The sequence below is a fragment of the Amia ocellicauda genome, chromosome 18, assembly GCF_036373705.1.
Source record: "Amia ocellicauda isolate fAmiCal2 chromosome 18, fAmiCal2.hap1, whole genome shotgun sequence".
Classification (NCBI taxonomy): domain Eukaryota; kingdom Metazoa; phylum Chordata; class Actinopteri; order Amiiformes; family Amiidae; genus Amia; species Amia ocellicauda.
The window spans coordinates 12,314,394-12,340,001 of NC_089867.1; the positions used below are offsets into that span (position 1 = coordinate 12,314,394).

The 25,608-nt window shown below is 42.3% G+C and overlaps 1 protein-coding gene across 1 annotated transcript; it reads right to left on the reverse strand.

Moving 5' to 3' along the window:
• Positions 1-14: 14 nt before the first annotated feature.
• On the reverse strand, positions 15-25,151 carry bmper (BMP binding endothelial regulator). Its single transcript, XM_066690983.1, has 15 exons — positions 23,606-25,151; positions 22,369-22,454; positions 17,545-17,644; positions 14,969-15,051; positions 12,386-12,476; positions 11,639-11,721; positions 9,553-9,652; positions 9,231-9,340; positions 8,827-8,964; positions 8,452-8,556; positions 7,984-8,029; positions 6,123-6,449; positions 5,154-5,490; positions 1,743-1,873; positions 15-1,308 (listed from the first exon to the last, which is right to left on the reverse strand). Exons 1-15 carry the CDS (start codon positions 23,754-23,756, stop codon positions 1,127-1,129), a joined length of 2,070 nt encoding a protein of 689 aa, XP_066547080.1. The 5' UTR covers positions 23,757-25,151; the 3' UTR covers positions 15-1,126.
• Positions 25,152-25,608: the final 457 nt, after the last annotated feature.

Sequence of the window (25,608 nt, forward strand, 5' to 3'; positions counted from 1 at the left end):
CCCGAAATTTCCCCCAGCATTACGGTTCGTATTTATTGCATTAATACACACCTTTACTACAGAGCAGTTACAGGTTTTGTGTTACAATCCTGAGTTAGGGACTGGCCTGTTCTGGATTACGCCCATGAAAATCACTGAAAGCACTGTAGAAACTATAACAGTTAACATGACAAACCTACAACTGTGAGATTTCATGAAAAGGATATACATTATTTTTAAATAATTACATACAAAGGGAAATATATACATAACAGATCAGCTTGAGTTGGGAGGTAAAGACAAAACTGTACAAAGTACATTTCAAAATACAGTACATTTCTCAGTTGCATGGTAAAAATGGAATTTCATTTTATTTGGGCTCTTCAAAATAATAGTTTCTTACAAAAACAACAAAACATAAATAGTTAACTCCCTTTGAATCAATTTGTAACAAAATTAAATGTATGATTCTGGCTCTTGCAACATCATAACAGTTTATCTATATAAATTAACAATAGAAACAAAAAAATAGTACACAGTCTGGATTACTGTACAATTCTTTGTTAGTTTACAGTAATTTTAAAAAGGTCTATTATACCTCATTTACGAACGTCCTCCTCGCTGTGTGTGCCGGATTGACCCCCTCGCCCCTGGAGTCGCAGTCCTCCATTTCCTTCAAAGTGTGCTGCTACATCAACTCTTCACTCAAGTGTTTGAGCTTTTCACTCACATTTCATCTTCATTGTCCAGAAACATATAAAACGGTGCCATGTGTGCTGGGCCGCTAATCAACACTGGTTTGTGGAGAGAGTACCGGTCTCCTGCCATGGGGAAGGCAGATGCTGTGGAGTCGAACCCACGGCCTCCCGACTCCGCTGGCTGCAGGCTGAGTGTAACCAGCCGCTCCGTGCTGTTTGAGGTAAGAACCTCCCAATAGAGCACAACTAACTTCCACCACAGTGTGCGGTGCGGCAAAGAAAGTGCAGGTGGTTGTGCTGTCTGTTGATGGTTTAATGGGGTCTCCAGTCAGGTGTTTATCAACTGTCTGCAGGTTATTAATGGATTTACTTTGGTCACCTGTCCTTCATGGTCTGTGGCTGCCTGGACTAGCATGGCAGTCCCTGGGCCTGCATCTGTGCAGCTCCTGTCATCGACGTGGGCACAGTGTGGGTTTGATGCACCTCCCGTGGGAGAGGACCAGGTTCGCCGGGCAGTGGCACCCGGCCACACAGGGTTTATGGCACGGCCCGATCTCGTTCCAGTTGTCGCAGGTCTTGGTGCAGCCCGGCCCGCATGTATCGTATACGGCTCCGTGTTTGCACTGGGTGGCTTGAAATGCAACACAAAGAGCCAATTTCAACACGTACTTTCCACAAAGACTGTGCTGATATTCACGAAGAATCTTTATTTTTTATTTTTTATAATTCATCATGTGCATGCCAAAGTGGGGTCTAAAAAATGTTTTAAAAAAATAATAAGCTGGGAATTGGAATTTATTCAACTAAAATACTTTTCTGAACCCTCTTGACTTATAGACCTAATAACTTTCCACTTTCTAGTCCCAATTTCTTATCCAAGAGACTAGCAGATAATCAAACTGGTTGTCTTCATAGACTGGACAAATCTAATTCCAGGGCTGGAAAAAACCACCTGAACTGAATGTGCACCTTAACACAAACCCGCAATATGTTTGGACTAAACCCGTACAATAAGTGGGATTCACAGGGCCAGGCCCACGGCGCTTGTGCTGTATAGCGTCTTACCCATGCAGCTCTGCTGGGGCTTCCACTGCACTAGGGCCCCCTCCCGCTCGCAGGCCCGGCTGTAGGCGATGAACGATTCACAGTAGCAGTTCTTGTGCACCGGACACTCACACATGTCTGTTACGCAGGACCTGAGGAGACGCGACACAGAGTGGAAATTAATCCAAGGATTAAATAGTATAAATGGGTAATTGTACAAAAAGAAAATCATGTGATGTATTGTAACAATTATAAGTCACCCTGATAAGGGCGTCTGCTAAGAAATGTAATAATATAATAAAGGAATTAACAAAGCATTCCTTTATAAGATTATTTTTGTAATGCAAAAAATTTACAATATAAACTCAAACCATATAACATGACTCAAACTGTCTCCTGGTTTGTTGTGTGCTTAATCCATATGCTTTAGAGACTCTTTTGAGAGAGAACTTTTATTGTATCAGGTCTTTAACAAAAGAAAAAAGCTAGAAGCTATAAATATAATGACAAAGCCTAATTACACAACTAATATAAATGAATGGAATCTAGTTTAATCTCTTTATGAAACTGCCTGGGGTCTTCACCTGAATATGTGTTAAACTAAACAAAGGTTGAGATGTCTCGATGTATCCTGTTGGTTTTGCTTGCAACAAACACCACTTTATGACAGAGCTGTTATCACAGCTGCAAAAAGATTTTGCAATAACCTCACGCCAAGTGCAAGAATACAGGTCAGATTTTTTAGCACTAGTTTGATCCAAAGGAAACTTCGCCCCCTTGTGGTAATACTGAAATAAATGAATATCAACAATCATGTTTTTACAAAAGTGTGAAAATAGGAATCAAATACATGCTACTCAATTTGTATAAAATGTAAATGAAAACAGGCTCCTTTGCCACAGTTTTTTATGCACCTTTAGAAAGTTAGGTGTTAATACCGACAGATTATTGTTTATATGAAACTTGGGTTAGACCGGTGCTTAGAAACACCCTATTAAATAGCGTTCACTCTTCCCCTACAACAAAGCCAACAAGGAAGGTAATGCCATTGTTAGCCTCATGCTGAGAGTATTTTGGGTTCTGGTCAAATGCTCTGCCGGTGATGGAGGGGCCGTGGGATCAGGGCGTCCTGGAGGATCCCATTGCCAATGGTTTCCATTGCAAAAGCAAAGACCCTGAAGGCCAGGATTGAGCTTAATGATTTCCACAAACTCCAGTGAAACACACATGTTTTTGTAGCATTCCCTGATACTACTCCATAAAATGGCTTTCCCAGTTCGTCCGGGGAACACACGGAGTTCCTCCGGCTCGCACTTGGGTAAGGAATTCCTTACATGCATTTTCCATGATTTCATCTTATTGGGCTACATTTCTTGTATTGCATTTCCATGATTTACCAAGGATAAAGCAACAGATGAAAGGGTGTAGTAAAATGAGCAAAACAACATAAAAAAAAAAACATCAGTTTCTTAAACACCACAAAAGTACTGCCGGCAGGTGACTTTAATATAGAACACCTGGCTATTTTTTCCCCAGGTGACGTAATTGACTTCTCTGTCTGTCTACATTGTGCTCCCACTCGTGTATGACTCAGAAAACCGCTCTCCTGCCGTACGAAACTTTGAATTAGGGCAAACCATCATGCATTTTCATCAAAGACCGCACAGTAATGTATGATGTAGCTTAACTCATATCTACCATAACCATGGCATAAGTTCAAACTATCCACCTCCCCCAGGTCTCTTCATACAAACTGCTACTGACACCCACTTGCCCTGATCTTAACCTTTCAGAGAAAACCAAGGATCCCATGAAGATAGAACAAAAAAAAAAACTGCTTCCTTTGTATCTCATGTATCCCTTAAATAATGTCCCAAAAAGACTTCAAACCCGTTCTTTTTATTATCTTGGCTGGTCCGAGAGGACGACAATAGGATCACGTTTCAAGCCATCCACCGTCCCCTCCTCTGACTGCCTATAAACACATCCCAGCTGGCTCCGGCTGCAGAGGCAGCCCCTGTGACCGCTCCCCCCTACCCGCCTTGTTATTGCGCACAGAACCATCTTTCTGTCCCTGTGGCTCTTCTACAGCTTCTCGTCGTCCGCTCTTTCACCTTCACAGATTCACAATCGTAACATTCCCTTTGAGCAGCAAAAACCTCAACACCGGCTTGACCATAAAATGTGCCTGTCGATTAGAATTTCATTAATTGGCTACTGTTTGTATCATTCTCTTGTTCTGGACTGGCTTCGACTCACTCAGACAGTAGAAAAGCATAATTGTTTAACACATCGGAAACTACTGCAGGGCTAAAAATAGCGATTCATTTTAAACCCATTGCGGAACAGCAGTGAAATTGTCAATTTCCAAACCAGAGAGACTCCATGTAGTGTAAATGTCATGCAGAACCCCTCCCTTATTCATCAAGGCTTACAGATCTGTGTTTAGTTTTATTACTTTTCCATCTGCACGGTCATTAAGTAGGTCAGAAGTGAACCTTGTGTTCGTGAAGCTCTCCCCAACAGTCTGGTTCTGTCCAAAACCACTCTCGTTTCTAGATTCTTCAGCAAACCAGCAGAAATATACCATTCCGCCGGCTGAACCACCAACCACTTATTCTCCCCGCCGCTGTAGTAATACCACACTGCGCTCCAGGTCTGACTTGACAAGCATCGCTGTGAACAGACATCAGTGTTCGACTCACAGAGATTCATTTTACGTCAAGGGTGTCTCGTACATGTTCCGCATCTAATGTTGAAGGAATCACCACAGAGCAGCTACTAGGGTGCACAGTGTTCTGCATTGCTGTATTCCTTATTTTTGCTTTGCTTTTGGTGTACAAAAATATATTAAAAACCAAAGAAAGTTTAGAAAGGGCGGCACGGTGCCACGGTGGGTAGCGCTGCTGCCTCACAGCGACAGGGTCCCGGGTCATGTGTGGAGTTTGCATGTTCTCCCCGTGTCCATGTGGGTTTTCTCCGGGCACTCCAGTTTCCTCCCACCGTCCAAAGAGGGTTGGGTTGATTGGTCTCTCTAAATTGCTTTGTGTGTGTATATGTGTATGTATGGTGCCCAGTGATGGACTGGCATCCCGTCCTGGCTGTATTCCTGCCTTGCGCCCTATGCCTGCCGGGATCGGCTCCGGCTTCCCCCTGACCCTCACCAGGATAAGTGGTTTCAAAAATGGATGGATGGATGAAAGTTTAGAAACGCATGATGAAAATGGACAATTGCCATTGCAGTACAGCCAGGTTTTTAGTTTTCCAGCATCTACTTGCACACACCACAGGGAAGCTAAAGAGTTAAGCGTCTGTTCATACAGTTATCCTTGCATGACAAAGTCATGACTTAAGTATTGTGCAGCAAAATGATGACGGAGGAACTAAATCCACAAGGCAACAGAACGGGACTCAAAACGAAGCCAGGCCTACCTGTAGAAGGAGGTGAAGTCGACCGTGGTGTGGCACTTCTGGAACTCCCAGGACTTGAGCTTCTGGCACTCGCGGTGCGCCCGGAACTTCACCTTGACCGAGCCGGGGCAGAGGTAGGAGGCGGGCTTCCTGTGGGGCCGGTGGCACACCTCATTGCTCTCCACGCGCCACGTCTCGGCAAACTCGTCCACGTCGAACCTGAAGTGGCCATCCCTGCCGATGAGGTCGTCGCGCCGGTGCCCGTTGTAGTTCCCACACAGGCCGCACAGCTTGCCCTTCAGGTGGGGGGCAGCCATGACCTCCACGAAGCTGTCCCCGTCCCAGGTGATCTCCAGCCCTGGTGACCCAACACACGGCACACTCAGCGCCCGCCTCCCCTGCACATTCCTTTCATTGCATTTCTCAGATTTTCATACATTTTACACACACATTTGGGGAATTTCACACAATTTAACTGTCATCCAGGCATTGTTGAGCAAACAGTCTTGAACCACATTTACTAGCTGAGGCAGGAATCATTGATTTACACAATAAAGAGATTAATTGAACATAAAAATCTGAGATGCATAACACAATATATATTAACTGAGCCACATCGGCTGAACCCCCACTGAGATTAAATTAATCACATCGGGGTGATTGGCTGAAAGACCAGCTAGCCTAACCAGCTAAACCCAAACTGTCTGTCTTTAATACTTTAGCCTGCTAAGGTTTAGTTGTGGCTCCTTAAATCTTCATCAAAAAAACATGAAATTAGTTTTCCTTCTTTAAACCAGGACTCGGTTGTTGTTTTTTTTAATTCTAAACAAACCTTGGGCTGGATAAAATAAAAAGCCACACTGTTCCAGCACCACATTATTATATGCTTGGTCTTTCTGTAACACAGCCAAAGTGTCGGCCTGCACCCCCAACCATCCAGCAGAGTCCCTGACTGTACCAAAGAGCAGCGCGCCGGGCGGAGAAGCTCACCTGTCTTGGTGCTCAATTTCAGTAAGTACCCATCCAAGTCAATGTGTATCTGTGCCGTCTCATAAGGCAGGGCTATCCGAGTCCCATTCTGTTTTACAGTGAGGTGCTGGTGGAGGCTGATACTCACATCAGCTGTGACAAACTCCACTGACTTGGTCCAGGAGAAGGAGCGAGTCCTGCGCGCGTCGTTTTTCACCAGCACCTGAAAACTAGCAGCTGGCGAGCAGTCCTTGGCCAGCACATACTGACACGTTCCCTGGAAGTTAAATGTCCGCCCATCAAAAGTGTTGTAGTGCGGGTCTCCAAAGACAGTGCAAACGCCAGGCTCTGGGGGGAGGGAGAAGACGGGACATTAGACTTCAGCAAACGCTCTTACAAAAACAGTGCAGTGGTAGTACTATACAGTGATATCTCAGATAAAAAGAGTTGCTAAACAAAAGCCAGCCTTTATAATAATAATAAATAATGACTTTGTTGGATACCAGACAGTATTGCTGCAGTTCTTATTGAAGATATACACTATTCTTTCCATTAAAACATTGTTTAAAATAGCTTGTCCTTCAATAGAGGTCAGTTCTGCAGTTTTAGTTGTAGTTGTTTTCAAACACTATTACACTGGTCCATTAGATTCAACACACACAGAAATTAAGGGTTCATGATTAGAGCAAAGAGGAGGCGTTCAGAGCTGCCGTGATGAGGTTTCGACACATGCAATCCTGTTTAAACCCCAGAGGTTTGAAAGCAAGGTCCTAATCCTGTTTTTTGGTGGTTGGAAACTGGGCTTTGAACATTCGCACATTGAATGTCTTATGCTTTGTGCTCGACTCAGCAAGCAGATATTTCTTCAGAAGGGTGTTAAAATGTTGCTCTTGCCTTCCCAAAAAAATCTGTAAAATATTAGTGCAGCTCTCCCCACCCTGCCAGGAGGGGTGATTAATGAAGCGGTGTGGTGAGGAGTCGCACCGCTGCAGCAGGCAAGACCTGTGTTTATCACACGACACTCACTCTGCTCTGCATGGGCCAGCTCTGCCAAACAGGGCTTCAGCTCTCTTAAACCACCTGAGGGTCTGTGGTTTCTGCTTTAGGTACTTTACTATACATATATTCTTGTTTTTCTTTCACACAATTGACAGTTCTTTCCACTTTTAATCATCAAAAAAAAGTGAAAAAAGTGGTCACCAAGTTTCTGAATTTATACTCAGGTTATTCCTTCACAAAAAGCATTTATTTTTGTATTTTTTTTAATTAAGTTTCTCCTTATTTCTAAGTAAAGCAGCCTGCTCTGTTTAATGTTCCCTTAAACAAACTAAAAGACTATTCTATGCTTCCCAAACACAGTTGTAATTGTGACAGTAATCAAAGCAGGGATTCTATTTACTTAACAGCAGAATTAATTTTCCTTTCATAAGTGTCCTGATACTGTGAATATATCATGTATAACTATAATTAGTATTACTATTATTCCTGTGTTGAATAGTGGTGAGTGTACATTTCCCCATCCTCTCTACTTCCAGATGGAACAACGCAACAGAAATAGACAGTATTAATCTTAAAATTGCTTATTTCCCTGTAACACCAACCAGCCTAGATCAATATATTGTTTCAGACAGGACTGGGGATGACACTTTACCACAACTGTTCGTTGCTGTTATTTCAGAAAAGTGGTGACAATGTTGGCCTAATGCACTCCTGATTTCCCAATCCCAAACCATAGCAGCTGCAGCTGGAAATCAGTCTGGGAATAGCACTCGGTAATGGGCTGGGAGGAAAAGGCTGCCATATATTGGATCTGGGTTCAAAGTCTTTTTTAAATCACAAGCATGCTAAGAAGAAGGAATGAATAAATAAATAACTTACTCACTTTCAGTGCAAATAGGGCAGCAGCCATTTCTGGTGAGAATCTTACCCTGTGGGAAACAAGGGAGCACACATTAAAAATCACCTTTACTCCGCTTCCACGATTAGAAAGGTACTCAGTGTGGCCGTTGTTTCAACTTCCCTCAGAAGATGACACTGGGTAACTGGTCGCCCCCAGGCCCCTACCGTCGCCTCCGAACAAAGAGGTCTAGTTCTTTGAAGTTTTGAGTAATTGCTTCTAAATATAGGTGGCTGTGATAAGATAGCTCTTTATCTAGTTTAAAGGAGGATGTCAAAACAAAATACTGCCGATGCAATTTTTCCATTCTAAATATATTTAAAATTATGTATTTATTTTGTCTTTCATAATATCACCATCTCAGACAAGATACTCTACATTGTAACAGTAATACTGGAAAGTGTTTGCATGCGTCATTATTTATATTCACTGAACAACACAGGAGTTACTCACATCGGGGCAGGTCGTAATGGGGACGCACTGTTTTTTCCGGCACTCTATACTTCCCTTTACACAGGCACAGAGAGTGCAGTTTACTGAGGACCACATTTCTCCTTCCTGGAATGAAGAGACAGAAACACATTGTGTTACTTTACTTGGCCCATATCTGCAGAATCTGTGTAGAATCTATATTAACTCACTTAACTCCTAAACCCACGATCAGCAGTCAGAGATATTATTTCCAAATCATTATTATAGCAGCCGTGACCTAACAGCAGTTTTGCAAAAGGATTCAATGTGAAAAAATAAGAGAGAGAATGAGAGAGACATAAAATGGTTCCGGACTGAGAAGAAGGCAAGGCCCTGTGTGGAGCCGTGTCTACGCACCCTGTAGATCTTATTTCGGACTCTGCAGTACTTCTCCTCCTCCACCCTCACATAGGACACACAGCCCTCACAGCAGTCTCTGTCGCCTCGGCAGCTCCCCGGCCGAGAGCAGCGCTTCCTGCAGATCACCGTGGAGTTCTGGGTTGGAGGACAACAGGGTGCTTAGTGTTACACAAGGCTGGCTGAGTCACAGAGACGGGCTTTTTTCATTTTCTTTTTTCTCTTTTCTCTGCTTGTTAAACGCAAACCTCCCAACTCCACTGGTCCGGAGCCACCTAAGGGCTCCTGATTGCCCACAGATGGCCTGTGAAGTGTCTTGGTCACGTATAGTTCACAGCTATAACAAAACATGGAAACAAAGACATTAGAAACAATAAGGCGACTCATGAAGGGCAGAGCCTCACCTTGCAGGTACATGAGGTGCAGTTGTCGTATCTGAAGGAGTTTCCATTTTCATACACCTCGCTGTGGAAGAGGCAGCTCCCGGCCGACAGGTCAAACACTTTCCTCTGGCCTAAAGCACAGCAGAACAGGGACACGGAACAGAAAGAATGGTCATATACAGGTCAGTGAACAGAGGTGTTTCAGGTTTTGAGTTAGAAATGAAGAAGGCTGGAGATCTCATTCTGCTGTGCGCTCATCTGTAGGAGGCACAGACAGCCTGGGCCACAGAAATGAAAAATAAACCAATGAGGAAGGTCAGAATCGGAGCAGAGAGAGACGCACCTAGACACTGTGGGCAGCACTGTCCGGGCCGTGTGTGGCTGAGGTGAGGGGGACAGGAGAGCACTGGACACACTTCCTTCACACAGAGAGTCCGGCCTCCCTGACAGGAAACACAGAGCTTTAACACTAAACATCCGGCACCAGCCGCCATTCTTCATCTTACAAGCAGAGTCATAATTTACTATTGCAATACATATATGTGAGCGTGGTTTCCTCTGTTGTTAACAATGCACCCGAGTCTGAAATACAAAGAGTTTCCCACAATACGAAGTCGTGGTTATTGGCTCTGAACTCTTACATTTCATAAAATCTATTTTTAGATTGAGCAAGGAATAAAATTACTAGTTATAGAATTACTACATTTTAAATAATGTGGGGGAAAAAACAAGAAGAATATTGATTTCAAAAAGGCAGAGACTGCTAAAACCATAAAGAACACAAACACTATTAGATTAAGACTAGTAATTATTTTTAGCATTATTATTATTGTGGTTATTATTATTATACGATATGCTGTAGATGCAGAACATATCAAACCTAAAAACGGCATTAACAAATTAAAAATACAAATCCATACATAAACGAGTATGAGATATGCCAGGGAACAATCTATTGTACGTTCAATTACACAACAAAATCTGGAAACAATCTGAAGAGATTCAGTGGGGCTACAGGAGGAAAAAAACACTTATAAATGACATGCAGCTTTGAATTATGTGAAGCATTTCTCTTCCAAAATACAGAATTACTGACTTTGCTTGGGAAAAAAATGTCAATGGATTTTATATATTTTGATTAAAAGAATAAAAATGGAAAAAGAAATACACTGGAGATTATTGTTAAGATTATGTGGGAAAAGGAAAAGAGCAGTGAGTTTCCGCTGATTTAACAAACACGACACAGCAGGTTACCATTAGTGGAAACATTTCAAACCGAATCTGCATCGGTGTTCCTCTGGGTTCCCTGTTAGGACCTTTTGTGTGGATCAGCAGTATATCTACAAATGACTCGGAGGAGGACAGAATGAATGCTACACGATTTCTTGTAGGATACTGATATGTAATATTAGGATTTGTAGCCGTCTTAAATTAGGTGCTTTCTCTTTGTAGTTGGGACTGTAAACACTGGGCATATATAGTTGAGTGCGTCATGTAGATTTAATATACATATTACATCATGTAAACAGAAACTGTAGCATTGGCAAAGAATTACAAATATGCCACAGATTGACCAGTGTCAGGGTCAGATGCTCTAAGATGATAGTGGAACTGATCAGATACATGTGCAGAAAGCCGGAGCAGCCAGGCGACACGCATGGGTTTGCTTTGAGTTTGGCTGAAGCATGAGGCTTTTTCACTGCCACTACTGTTACGTGAAGGTGTTTCAAGGCTTTGGAAGTGAAGGGAGGCCCATTTTCATAGCGATAACGCCATCGAATCGGCAGCGATTTGGAAGGGCTTGTTTCTTATTTGAAATGTGACAAGAGACACATTTGGATCCTGTTGCTGGCAGCCGTGACTCACTTGGGGACTTGGTTAGTTCTCGAGTCTGCCTGAAACCCATTTCGCTCCTCAGCTGTGCTGCACCGCAGAGTAATCTGGGAATCCCGAGCAGGGAGCTACTGTACGTCAAGTGTTAGGAGCTTAAGTGATGGAAACCTGGATGCCTTTCAGGAGCTAGGCTAAGCCAGTCTAGACTGTTTCTGTCCCAATAAAACCAAAGAAACCACAGAAATAGACTATTAAGTAATTCCTATATTTTTTATTATCATTATTTTGAAAGAAAATGATGAGGTGGTGGGGGTTATACAGAGGTCTGCTTAACTGATTACAGGTCTGTACAGGAGTTGCTGTAATTCCAGTTAAATATCCTTTCGAATCACTCATGTAGAGGCTGAGAGACCCTGAACGCTGCCACAGGCCTGGCGGATAATAATGATAATGAACTTTAAACACAATGAACTGAGGGACAGGAATATTCCATTAAATCTACAAAATACTGCTCGGTAATAGAACCTTTCTGAATCGGATGTATTATAATTTATGTGAGAATAAATGTGCTGTTATAAAGAGTAAACCCTACTCACAGTGCAGGTACACTGGACACAGTTGTCTCCTTCAGGACGGAACTCCTCCCGTTCTCGATACAGTCGGCCTGCAAAGATGCATCCTGCAGGAGAAAGACACAGTCAGGGCCCCGGCACGCTCACAGTCAGACTCACTGGGGCCCCTAGATGGATGATCTCAAATTTTTAAATAGACGTTTAGGAAATCTCTCATTCGCGGAAAGTTATACTTCCTTCCAGTCCAGTTACTGACAGCCTTTGGCTCTGTTTCATGATATCAAGCACGCAAACTAAGGATGTTTTTGGTAAACAAGTTTGAAAAAAATCTGTGTCAGCCTGTTTATGTAAATTGCTCACTGAGACTGGAAAGGTTTTCACACATCTTTAGTTTCAGGGCTCTGGTATATACAACGCTACACGTAGCATAGCATTTTCTGTTTGTGATCAACAGCCTTTCCACTCTTTTTTGGTGTATTTGCCAGTAATTTTAAACCACTGTGATCTGGCAACAATTAAACTGGGCTGGGCAAATGAAGAGGAATCTCTTTCTGAATTTAATAAAAGGGCAAAAAAGTGGACCATCGCTGGACAATAAAATATTTATTTTAGTCACAATTCTAAAAAACGAAGGAGGCTTATCTCTCCTGTAAACCTACTGACATGCTTACAGTTGTAAATATGTCCTCCAGCACATGCAAAAAGAGCAATCCCAAAGGAAACAGAAATAACAATAGAAGATCTGATGAGAAAAAAAAATCTCTCACTGACCTGGACATGTTGGGCAGCACCTCCCCTGTTGCATTTTGGGATTCTTGCAGTGAAACACACAGTGCACCTCTGACTCAGTGATGACACCTTCCTGTTGGAGAGCACATACAAAGAGAGGACACACGTCAGTCTGTTAAAATAGATACATATTAATTGTAACAGTCCCACAAACATCTGTTTGTCATGACAAAAACATGAAAACAGTAACCACATCAGAAACCCGCCAGCCCTCAAAACACAAGAATCATTCTGGACAATCGGAGAGATCACAGCAGCCAGGCCGTGTCCTCTCAAGTGGGAGACCATGTAGGCAGGGAAGAAAGTGGTTCTTATCTCTGAACTCCCTGCTGAATTAGGTTCTTATTTTGTCATGTCTCTAGTCTTCTCCTTTGGATGGAAAGATATACATTAATAAGCTGAAATTAAAAAGCTTTAGGTTGAATGTGTGTTAAATTGATTCGATCTAGATTTTTTGTTTTGTTTAAGACCATCTGATTTTGCTGACAACAGCTCTAACTTTCACTGCAGTCAGACTTTTAGACTTTGGCTGGCCCTTCTTTAAAGAAACACGTTTTTATTAAGAGGTGCAGCTGCAGTCCACCCGCCTCGTAGCTGGCAGATCTCCAAACCTGAAGTCCCCTCTGAACAGACCTGAGCAGCCAAGACAATGAAACCCTGCCGTCTGCAGCCTGCTGGCCAATGCAGGGATGGGGTGTTGTATCACCCCCGGCAATCAGACTGCTTCTCTCTCTACCTCCACACCACATCTCTTGCGAAAGACAAATGTGGTCACAGTGAATCAATGTCTCTCCAAAATAGAACCAGAGAGAGTCGGAGAGAGAGAAGATGTGCAAGTAAATGAGAATTTGACCTTATGAATCACTGCAATACGATACGGTCTCATCTTCAAATTCTCTGCTTTGCATTAAAGCTTCAAAGTGTTCACCTCTATGGATCTCAGTGTTAAGAGCAGTCAGCTGGGTGATGTCTTGTAAAAGCTGTGAGGGCTGAGGTGGAACAGGGCCGTAGTGACAGAGGTGATGCACTTAAAAGGTGTAATGAGCTCAGTTATGGAAAGAAAGGCACGTTGGGGAGGGAGAGATTGAGTCTCATCTGCAGCAGTTAAAGCACCACTGTTTCAGTCCTCCCACGTTCATGTAAACATTTCTCATCTTCCTATACTTACTGACTTTGTATACTGAACTCTTACAAGTTAAGCAAGACTCTACATTGCAAAAACACTCTGCATATGGAGAGAATAATTACCTACTGAGAAACACAGGGGTCTGATACAGGGGGTGGTAACAAAAGCACAAAACCCACCCTAAGAGGTTGCGGTGAATCTGGCCTGATCAAATCTGTCTGCCAGGATCCTGTTTGTGTTTTTTATTTTGCTATCTGTCTCATCAGCTGCTGAAATCTTTCCATCAATCAGTCATAAGAACATGACATCAGCGCTCCGTTCTGACTGCTCACTACGAAACGCCTTCAATTGTTCGAAATTACTCCATGATGTTTCTGCGCGGATCTGGAACAAAGCTGCGAGCGGCTCATTTGGTTGCGATTACTTCTGCTTGCAAGGAAGCACAAAAGGAATTGAGGTACTTCTGCGAGTCACGGCAGCTTGTTGGGTCCTGAGTATTGCTATTCGCAGCCTCAGTCACGGTTTTCCGAGCTCAGCTTGATCTTTCCATATGTGCTGCATAAAACAGAGATTTATGGGTCTTTGTTATTAAAGCTAGAAGCAGGAAGCAGGCTGGAAGAGAGCCGTTATCGCTCGATGATACACGGCCGCGCAGCGTCGCCCCTGCAGCTTCGCAGCGGCCTGCTTCTTGGGATCAGCGCAGGGCAGTAAAGGGGAGAAGAAACCCACTCTTGTAATATATAATCCTGGAGAGTCAGCGCCCCAGAGCTTGAGACGAGGAGCTGGAGGAAAAGCCTAATCCAAGCAGATGGGCGGATGGTGCTGCCAAGTTTACCTGGCCCGACTCCCAATAGCACTTGATGATATATCAGCCTGCTTGCTCTCTTCTGGCTGCACAGCTTGCGGACGACTGTGGGTAGAGACTCAGCTCGAAAGCAGCACTGGAGAGACACGAAGCCCCTGGTCTAATCAGAGCTCTGCTGTTCCGTTCATTGGTAACTCTCAACAGTAATGTCCAAAAAAATTCCCACTAAATACCACCATGATCGAATCTGAATATCTGACCCCATTCCTCTGTGTCCAAAGATTCCTGGAGGCCCAGTTCTAACCCCACCCATAACTCCTACAGTAATCAGTGTATCAGCAATATCAAGACTTGACACCCAGGAGGATTACATAACAGAGGCAGGTGGTCTTCCTCTGGTGGGGTGGAATTGTTTAGGAATTAACGGACATTATGTGAAAGTGTGACCCGAGTTATTGATTCTTAGAACACTTGGACGACTTTCCTGCCAGAGATCAATCTGAATCAGCCTGAACTCACCAGAGACGCTTGGTCTGAATGTTTTTTTATTCTAATATTTTACCTGAATCCCGTTGCATTGTTGCTGTAACAAGCTCGAGCACTATTGGAACGAAGGGAAGGGAGAAGGGTTTACCTGGCATCTCCGCGTCGTGCAGGGCTTGGACGGAAGCTGCCATGTTGTGGAACTGTTGTAGAATCTCCCTTCTATACTGCAACCTGCAGAAAAAAGACTGATCAAAACAAGACTATCACCGCAGACTGCAGAGGGCTGAAACACTGCCTACAGGAGTAATGTGGTTTGGTTTTGACTTCTAATATGTGATTCCCCGCAATCTATGTGCATGGGAAACCGACAGGGAAAGGGCAGGGAAATGGGTTCAAGCCATTTGAAACCATTCCCAGCCAAAATGACAATGCTTACATCTCCATCACACATCATGTCTCATGTTGGGTCAAATGCCTATAGCATACTAGGAAGCACGGATAGAGCAAGCTTTGTTCTTTGTGCATTTCACTTGTTTTAGTCAATGCACAAAGTGCCTGCTGCTGTAAACATTTCCCCACATGCTTCTCCTCAAGCACACATTCCCCCGTAAAAAGTTGCTGCATTTTTAACCATAACAAAGTGATGAAACGCTGGCTCTCGTGAGCAAGAGTAGTGTTTCACTTAGCAATTTAATTTGTTTGCATAGATTATCTTTTATTTCCCCGCTGTTGCAACCGAGCCTCAGTTGAAAACCAATCTCAGACGAATCTGAGCACTAAAGGAAACATCTGCTTGAAGGTCAATTTAAAGCAAAGGTTTAGAGGTCTACCTGGAAATAAAAGCCTTCCTTGTCCCGAGTTGATTTCCCATGTTATTATGCAACACAGTTTTTGAAACTCCTGACTGTGGTTTGAATACTTAACAAATAACAGAGAAGGGTGTGTTAAAGAGTTCACAGTGTAACCTTCTCATATATAAAACCCTGTGTTTTATATAGCTTTGGGCCCTGAAAACTCTCATACTTTTCAGTCCCAGTTCTATCATCTCAGACTAACACATGTAATTGTTCTTTCACTGCAAAGAGGAACCCAAAGTACAATTTCACATTAATGTGGACTACTTTCCTCTGCAGTTATCGGTCTCTGGTGCTACTGTCAGAATAGCTGTCGAACAGTGACGAGGTGAATATAATATACATTACATTAGGTGAGGCAATATTTTGGTCATTTTCCAGACAGAGGCAGAAGGGAAAAAATGCCAGGAGAAAACTCAGAAACCAGAATTTAGATTGGATGATTGGATTGTCTGAGTATTTTAAATAAGTGTTGCTGGTTGTTGGAGTTGTGTAAATGTTCATAATTTACAGAATATGTCACTGGTAGTACACAACACAAGGCAAGTGCACACGAGCCATGTGTCATGAATTGTACAAAAAAATCTTTCACTAGTTTAAAGAGCTTCAGACTCCTAAAGAAACTAATCCTCGAGTGCAATATATAAATATATTTTACAAAGAAAAGTGCTCAGGTAGCAAAATAAGACTTCAGATATGTGGACGGTTCAGAGGTGAGATGGTTATTATGTCCTCTATCAGTTCTTCTGTCTGCAACCTGTGGCTTTTTCTGCTTTAAAAGAGCTGACAATCACACTGACTTCAAAGAGTCTTTCAGATCCACAGCAGCAGCACAGACAGTGTCTACTACTGCTTTCATCCCCAGTACGCAAAGACAGAGGCCCCGCCCCATCTGTCATCAGGAGGCTTTTTTCATTCAGAAATTGAGATCTTTAATTATTGTCATTAAAAAGGAGATACTTTTCCAACAAAGAAACATTTAATCTTACTTCAGTTGGACCCAAACTGCCTTAGTCAGTCATAATTAAGCTGAAAATGCCTGCATATTTCTAGGGCCTTCAGCAGCTCAGGTTTACAAGACAAGGAGTTGTGCTGAAACGCAGGCACAGCCATTTGTGTGCATGTGCAACAAAGCAAACAAAGAGTTTATGTACCATCAATGTAAACCCATATGGCTTCTCTCCAAGACCAGTAAAAAGGCCTTCATATCCCAGGCAAAATTCTGGTGGGTTTCACATGTCCTGCTCATGTGGTGTCCAAGTGCTCCATTTTGGAAAATGAAATGCACCATAAATATAGACAGTTTCTGCTCTGTAGTGAAAACTGGATTGGTCCCAACTGAATTCGTATAATGCATTAAGCTAAACTCTGCCAGCTTCTGTCATACTGGAGTCTGGACTGACCCCAAGTAAATTATTATATTCCATTAAATTAAAGTCCCACTTCAAATTTCCAAGATCCTGCCCGAACCGACTGGAGACTTGTTAAGTGGTTTATTTCAGCCCGATATAAACCAGTTAAGGCTTCAGCTTGACAACATGACATGGAGTTTATCAGTACAGCTGTGTAAGTTTTTAACTACTAATAGTGACAGGATCTGGGGTTAGAATTCAGAAGATAGTTCCAGAACAAGAACTACGGGACAACATGACACAGAAGCTACGGAGAAGAAGCGTGTTTGGGGGTGGGGGGGGTGGAGAGGGTGTGCTCTGAGAGATTGCACTGTGTGTGAAAAAAATAACATCAAGTAACTCCCCTGCCTAGTACAGTTCATTTTCTTGCACTGAAACAAGTGTCCAAAGAAATCCTGGCAAATCAGACCAGGACCATGAGGAGGTATCATTGTTTTAAGGGTCAGTCAGTGCTTTACCTTTGCATCTTTCGCAGCAGGCTCCGGTCTGCTTCACCACCAGGGCACAGTCCTCAGACACAGGCGGGCACTTCTCTTGTTTACAGTCGGCCTTCTTGTCCTACACAGGGCACGAGAAACATCAGAGATATAATTAGGAATCAGCTTAATTCCCTTTCATCAGCTTTTCAAATGTGTTCTGTGAAAGGTATCACTTTGCCTTGAGATGTTTCTCCATTAGAATTTCTCCCTCCAACTAAATACTGTAATTAAAAAACAAACCAAAAAAATGAAGGTTCCACCTTAATGAAATAACAGTGTTTGCTACTGCTTTAAAGCAAATGAAAAGCCGTGATAAGGCATTCCCTGTTTCTCCTGGCATGCCTCCCTGCCTGAATATACAAGAACCAATGTTTTCAATGTCATCTGATTTTCAATGTCATCTGATGTTCTGTGCTTTGCAGCCTTTGAAAGCAGGCCCCCTCAATACTGAGAACTAGCAGAACACATGGGAATTGTTGCAGCACCTGCTTCTAAAGGAAATACCAGCGGAGGCATAGAAAATAGGATGAAGCCATGCAAATATCATCCCTACCTCTCAGAGAAAATGTATTGTTATCTGCAGAACATTACCCCCGAACTTTCAGTGACTGAATGCTTTTTAACAGTTCGTTACCATAGGATTAACAATGCAATATCAGATGGCATTTTGGAGAAAATGGTAACTGGTATGTACATTTCCATTTCCTGTAATCTTCTGCAACTGTTTCCCTAAGGAAGGCCGTGGGCAGCGATGTGAGTACTGTCTTGTGGGAGTGTTGCCGCACTGCAGACTGTGGTGCATCTCCTGTCCGGCACACGGCCCAGGCTTCATGTTATACAAGTCAAGGTCAGGGGCAACTTTAGATATTGTTTTCAGCTGCACTATAAGTCCACCTATTGATTTCATTTCATAAAGACCTGGTAGTCAATAAAGTAATTCATTAGTGCATAATATCAGAGAAACTGATGAGAGTACTTTCATCAGCATAAGTCTCTGGAGTCGCAATGATAGGGTAATGGCATGGCTACTGTTTCAGTGTATTTGCATACCATCTCTCCACTTGCAATACCACACGGTGACTGTGACCTTTCAGAGCAGTACATTGTGATTCATGCTGACCTTTCCCTAACAAACAAAGTACATTCCTTCATATACCCAGCAAAATATTTCCCATGCAAATTAATACAATGATAAATAAAACCAAATGTGCCTTTAAAACATGCAGGTTTCCTACTTGAATTTTCATATGCTGATTAAAGAATGAACTCTCTACGCTACTGCATTACATAGTACATAGATCTCAAAGTAGGAAAGTGTAGCTACAGTGTACTTTCTATTTATTATATGTTTAGAAACATAACAAACTTCACTTCACTTCCTATGACAAAATAACCTTCTGCCGGTGTGTAAAACAAATATACCATGACATAGTAAATAACAGTACGTACATTGTGGCTTATAGGTAACCAACACTAGATGGCGACAACACAACCTTTTCCTCATTGGACTGAAAATCACAGTCTCATAGGAGAAAGAATATATTGAGATTTAAATTTATATATGAGAATAACTTCAATGTGTTTCAGTAAAGTACTAAAATTCTGAAATCAAACACTAGTGTATACCCCAGGTAAAGCGCCTACAAAGTGATAAAACTATCTTTTTGATGTAACGTTGTGCAACACAAAGGCAGTCAAGGAAAACTCTGCTCTCAGCGATATTTGACGAAGCTGATAGAAGCAGACAGCTGTCTTTCTGAGACTGAACAGAAACCTAAACAATTGTACTCAAAAACAATCCTCTCCTAATCCTAAGAGCTTGCTCTCTGACCCGTCCCTGACTTTGGGAACTCAAACAGGGCACAATCTCGACAAGATAACGGACATAACCCAAACCTCACACGCACGATGCCTGCTCCTTCATTAGCTGATCCAGGGAAGCAGGAGCAAAAAGGATCACAAGCCTGATCCCTCCACGCTCACACTGGCCCATCTAAAAGGTGATCCTCAGCGGTCACTGAGTAAGCCTGCTCCTCTATCAATATAATCCCTCTGGCCCGGATGCCAGTTTGCAGAGGCATTCATGTAACCCAGTCTAGCCACACTTTAATACCCTGTGTGTTCTTCAGCCAGGAATTTCTCTCCCTCAAATACCACTAGCTTACATGCCCTGCTTTATTGGCAAAATTTACAGCACAGCTAATAAATTATGGGAGCCTTACATTACTACTGTGTTATGCTTTAAATAAAAAATAAAAACACTTTTTTAAATTCATTAAAATACAAAACAGCAGCTGACTTTAAAAGTAATATTTATAATGTCTTATTGAATACAAGATTATAAAAGCACGGGGGCTGCTCAGCTGGCTGAATAAAGAGACGTGCACATTAAAGCAATAGAGCAATGCAGCACATATTTCATTTTTGGAAAAGGACGCCCCTTGTTCTGAACAGGATTGGTCATTGCTTTGACAACTTTCCTGCTTTTTAAAGGCATGTTTATATATGCACCATATAGTGCTTTGAGATTGCATGAAAGGAGCTATGTATGTTTCTGATATTTTAGTAATTTTAGACGTGTTATTTAGCTTACTCTTAGAGTGGCCATCTTGAACTATTTGTCTACAGTAAGACGCCCTTGAGCAGAGAGTAGGGATCTTTATGGGAGACCCACCTTAAATCAGTGAAATGCAGAACTGGGAGAGGAAAATATTCACAGACCAAAAAAAAAGTCAGAATGTGGAAATAATCCCATCTCAAAAGTCCCTCTAATGTTTATCATTTTAAAGAGTGAAGAGAAATAAATAAATTTGAAAAAATGTACCAAATTAAATCTCCCTGCCTACTTTTCTACTTTCAATAATTTCCGCCTAAGAAATTCAGTCCCATTTGAAGACTTTCAAGATGTCAGCTCACGTTCGTGCAGGTGGCGTGTCCTCAAGGTTACGGTTCTGTCCGTCAGTCTAAAGCTGGTAGTGACACGCCACTGTCCGCACTGCACTAACAGAGAAGCGCACGCAGCCTGTTGCTTCTGTGACATGTCAGACACGCATCGGCAACGAGACACTGACACTTTGAGCGTGATAAAAATTAAACAAATAAAACTAAATAAATTAAAATGTGCAGCGATGTTATGCCACTATGTATTTTAGGTCCCTGACGTTTTCTCTTCAACACAAGCCGAATATGTTCCATCTGGTATTCTTCAACGTGTGTGAAAAACACAAGTAGATCAGGAAAAAAAACATCTTCTGTTCTTCATTATTAAGTTGAAAAAGGACCCTATTCGTACAGATGTACAGACTTTTCTGGTTCAATGACAAAGTCCAGTCCCCATAATCTAAAGCTCCTCTTATCGCTGGGTTTGGCAGGCAAGGGGAAGATAGGCCTGTTGAATAAAGTCAAGACTTTTTCGAACAAGTATCAGGGCAGTAAAGGTTCAGTGCATTCTTTCTATCCTACTCTGTGACGTTAGCTATTACTACCTGCATTATCTTACCACCCGTGGCTTTTTTATTTTTTTAAGTTGTCCATTTAGCTAAGAACTAGGCTTAAGTAAAGTCTTTCAAGTAAGTCTACTGAGACAGACAATGTAAGATTTGTAAGATTAAATGCAAAGGAAATGGTGACCTTTTGAGCACAGATCATATTTTGTTAGTTTATCAATTATATTTCTGTGCTAAGAGATGCTAAGATGTTCCATTTAGGGAAGAAAAGGAACAAACACCTAAGGGATGTCATAAGGCACAATACCTAAAGTAGCTTCATTTAAAAGGCAAGACAAAATAAAGAGCTCAGTTATATGTACTTTGTATACTGTGGAATCAGGAGTATACTATGGAACGGGTAATCATTTACACACATAAACACAACAACAATAACAACAACAAATTAAATGAAGTATTTGCGTCCAAACTAGAACAACAGCAAATCTATATCTCCTTTTAAAGGAATGGAGGGAATACAGGAAACACTTCACTTCACTTCATTCACTTCATTTCAGGTGCAGAATAAAAAACAGAGCATGCACCAAAATACACAGCCCTGCATTTCTTCACACAGAGAGGCGTCACAATCTGGAACAAACTCCCCAGCGATGGGTTGAAGCTGAAAGTTTGGGAACAGTTAAAAACAGACTGGATAGGATCCTTGGATCACTTAGTTATTAATGGACTCTAAACGAGCACGATGGCTCAAATGGCCTCCTCTCGATTGTAAACTTTCTTATGTTCTTAAATAAAACACACTCTCAGCTAAAGGACTGACCACCTGCTTTTCTACAAACACTCATACATGGTTCTCCCTGATGCAAAGGGCATTCGCTTTTAACCAGTACATTCAGCACAGACAAATAACCAAAAACAGCAACCAACTAATGCAATCAATTAAAGCATTGTATTATTACTACGTTTGATGACTTGAATTGTTCCCTCATCACTGAAAAGGGAATCTAAATGAAAGGTAATACATCCCAAAGGGCAAACTTCACATTAAGACCATATAGAATGAATATTGATGTGACTGAGCCAACTTTGCGGCTCTTAGAAGACCCGATTCTCTGAGCACAAGACACAGTGACTTTTTAAAGGTGCGTGCAGCAGAAGAGAGGAATAGTGCACTATGATAACTTATTAACAATTAACACAGTAGACCCCACGCTCCACAGCCCGCCAGACATTACACGCCCCTCCTCAGCACGAGCTCAGCTGAACTGTAGTCATTTAGTGGGACTGAAGTGTGTGTAAACAAGTTATCCCAAAGATATTTTGCTTTATGTTATTTATACCAATAATTCTGTCTTACCAAGCAGACACAGGTTATACAGGGGTTGTCTGTGATGGTCGGGATCTCCAGAACCTCGCCTTCGTTTTCACAGCTGGCGACTGTACCTGAGGAAAATTAGAAATACATAAATGAATACCTTGTTGCTGAAGAGTTTTATAAACCCCAGAACATTGTAATTCAAGTCACCAATTAAGCTATATTTGCTTCAGAAATGTAGTTCTTTATACTAGCTACTTCCAGTCAGTTTTACTGATATATTATTGACTGGTAAATACATCGAACCCTTTTTCTAGCTCTTATATTGGACATTTATTTACAAAAATACATAATACTAGATTAGAATGTGATATGAAAATGTGATGTTCCAAATACTTCACAGAGTCCATGTTGGGGTTAGGGTTATACTTTCCACATAGTCTAAAAGTACCAACCATTTAGAGACACAATGTGCAGCCCAAAAGACTGGTCTTATCACAACTCTACTTATTCTGATAATTTAGTCGTTAATTATTTAAACGATTAAAGATGTGTGCCTCCATACAGTAAGGTGGATAATAAGGGAAACCTTTTCTGAAACATAATACTTCTGCTAGAAATGATTTGTCCCTCCATTAATGTACCAGGTGTAAGTGAAGCTATGTGCTGTGAAAATAGCCCAGATCTTCACCTGTTTCAGACCTGAAATTACAATCCAAGACCTTTTTAGTACTATAGGCTACATTACATTTTACAACAGAAAGAAAGATAATAAATCTCAAACACTAGTCATGAAAAACAATTGGCAGTAAATACCCAGCATTTTTCAAATACCTTTTAGAGATAGGCTTACCCCCAAATCCCATCCGACACGCACTTATTTTAATTGACTTCAACTGATACGGATATCAAGTGATACATTTCTGATAGGCTGGCTGCAATGCGCTATAATCGCAAAACAAAAGTTTGATCTTTGCAAGTTTTCTAATTAGTAATACAATGTAAAATATAACATAATATATACATTTGGATTATTGCAATTAAAGTTAGCAATACATTTGGATTGATATAATTAAGGTAAGCAATACATTTTGGGGAAATACATGATACATGTGCTATAATTAAAGTAAGCATTTCTAAAGTTGAAACAATCAGAGGAAAGGAAGATCAATCAGTTAACGCAGTTGTAAAACACATGTATTGGATCTTGGGTTATTTATGACTGCACGTATTTCTGCTTTAACAAAATAAGGCTGCTTCAAAATTCAATTCAACTTACCGATGAGAATGTGGCAGGTGGGCCGCGGCATCTGGCACAGCAGACACACGAAGAGCAGCCGGCAGCTCAGCGTCCTGGACAGCTTCTCCAGATGTTGCGCCGAGGCCGGAGCGCCAGTGCGCCGCTGAGAGAGCATCCTTTGGTCCAGCATGGGAGCTTGAGCTAAAATACAGTCCCTTTTCTTTGTGGTATAAGGAAATGCAAATATTGTTATAATTAATAGATTGGAATATAGTTTATCTATTGAGATCTCTTCGGGTCCGTGGTCCGGGCCACCTAGACTTCAATAAGTTACCAAGCGACAGTGACAGTCTGGGGACTGCCGTTGGACACATGGGAAGCACAATCCCCAAAAAACCCAGGGAGAGAAGCAGCAATTTTCACTCCATACCCCAAGACAGCCGATTCACTGCACGCATGTTGTCCTCTGCAGAATAGGCGACAAGGTGCCTTTATCTGATTGCTTATCAACCCCCAGATACAAGTATTAAAAGTTCAGGAATAAAAACAGGTATAGCCTAACTGCAATTGAACGACAAGAAAAAAATCATGAAAATAATAAAAGTCCTTAATAAGAGGTGCTTAAAAAGATCCGCTGAAAGGCAACGCCAAGGTCACCCTCAAATGCCCAAAAGCGCTCAGCTGGCAGCTGCACTGCGGGTCTGTATGGCGCAACCGTGCCAGTCTCTCGCCCGGGGTCCAGGTGATGCTCTTCGGGCCAAGAGAGACGGTGTGGGGAATCAGGATCCAGGTGATGCTCGTCGGCTCCGGAGAGAGAGTGCGGGGGCTCAGGGTCCAGGTGATGCTCCCTCGGTCAGGTCGGGGCAGCGGTGCCCGGCACAGTCACACTGAGCTGCGGTACGAGTGTTTGCAAACCCCGGGCAAGCACCTCTGCTCAGTGAGACGCGCAACCGTGCCAGAGACACGGAAAGTGCTCCAGTTAAACACGCCGCACCGGGGGAGGGGGGTCCCACCTCCTGACATCAACAGATCGGCCCCTCAATATTTAAATCCTTACGGCCAGATTAATAATCCCAGTCATATTTTGTTCTTGTTGCTCGGCTGGCCCGCAGTCTGCTCGGCGTGTGGCGCTCGTTTGCAGTGCAACCATGGGCGAAACGAGAACATCCCCTCCACAGGGAGTTCCACCTCCTTGTTTCTGCCGTGTCTCCTTTCACTGCTAACGAGGCTGGATCCACGGCGTGTCTGTACTGTAGGGCTGGGGGGTTTAACCCACGATCCCGATGAGCTCAGACAGGACAGCCCCCAGACGCAGCGGCTACACATTAACAACACGTTTATTTCCTCTGAGATCGCAGCTGATACAAACCTGAGGGGGTTTAACTCCTGCCCACCTTTTGTGCACATCCAGCACCCGTGTAAACACAGACCTGCACTAATAATAGCGGCTTATCTCTGCATCGGTGCAGCCTGTTGACACGCTCATAAACAAGTGTCCTGAAGGAGCGACTCAGGTGAGTTGATTTAATTGGGACAGGCATCACTTTACATTGGAGACGTACCCAAGGTTTAGGACGACTAGTATGAGGGGACATGTAAAGCAAACTGAAAGCACACATTACATTGAAAGCTTTTATTATTATTATTATTATTATTATTATTATTATTATTATTGTATAATTGCAGTTGATCAGTCTTCTTGTAATACTTAAAGTGGTATTCATTACTATAACATTTTAACTACAAGTCAAGTTATTTAGATTTAGATTTTAAAATGTTAAAAAGGTTATGCTGTAATAGGTTTGAAACCTATAGGTTTGAGTATTCCTGTATTAATTGGACAGTTGCTTATTAACTGCATCTTATTATCCATATTATTTTATTTAATATTTAATTTATATTTTTTAATAACTGATGGGAAGTTGTAGGATGGTTGGTCTGGCAGCAGTCTGTCTGACAACAGGAACACAACTCTACAAATTCATGTCACATTGTCAGGCTCCGACGTTGCCACAGCATTTTTACTGCAACTTTGCTGCAAC

What these genes read in the sequence shown, in the direction of transcription:
- bmper (XM_066690983.1), bottom strand. Translation starts at nt 23,756, where the DNA reads ATGCTGGACCAAAGGATGCTCTCTCAGCGGCGCACTGGCGCTCCGGCC. An exon ending in GTGCTGCCCAACATGTCCAG is followed by an intron (nt 11,722 to 12,385) that starts GTCAGTGAGAGA and finishes TTTCTCCTGCAG; the next exon opens with GATGCATCTTTGCAGGCCGA. An exon ending in CTGCCCTATTTGCACTGAAA is followed by an intron (nt 6,450 to 7,983) that starts GTGAGTAAGTTA and finishes CCCTCCCCCCAG; the next exon opens with AGCCTGGCGTTTGCACTGTC.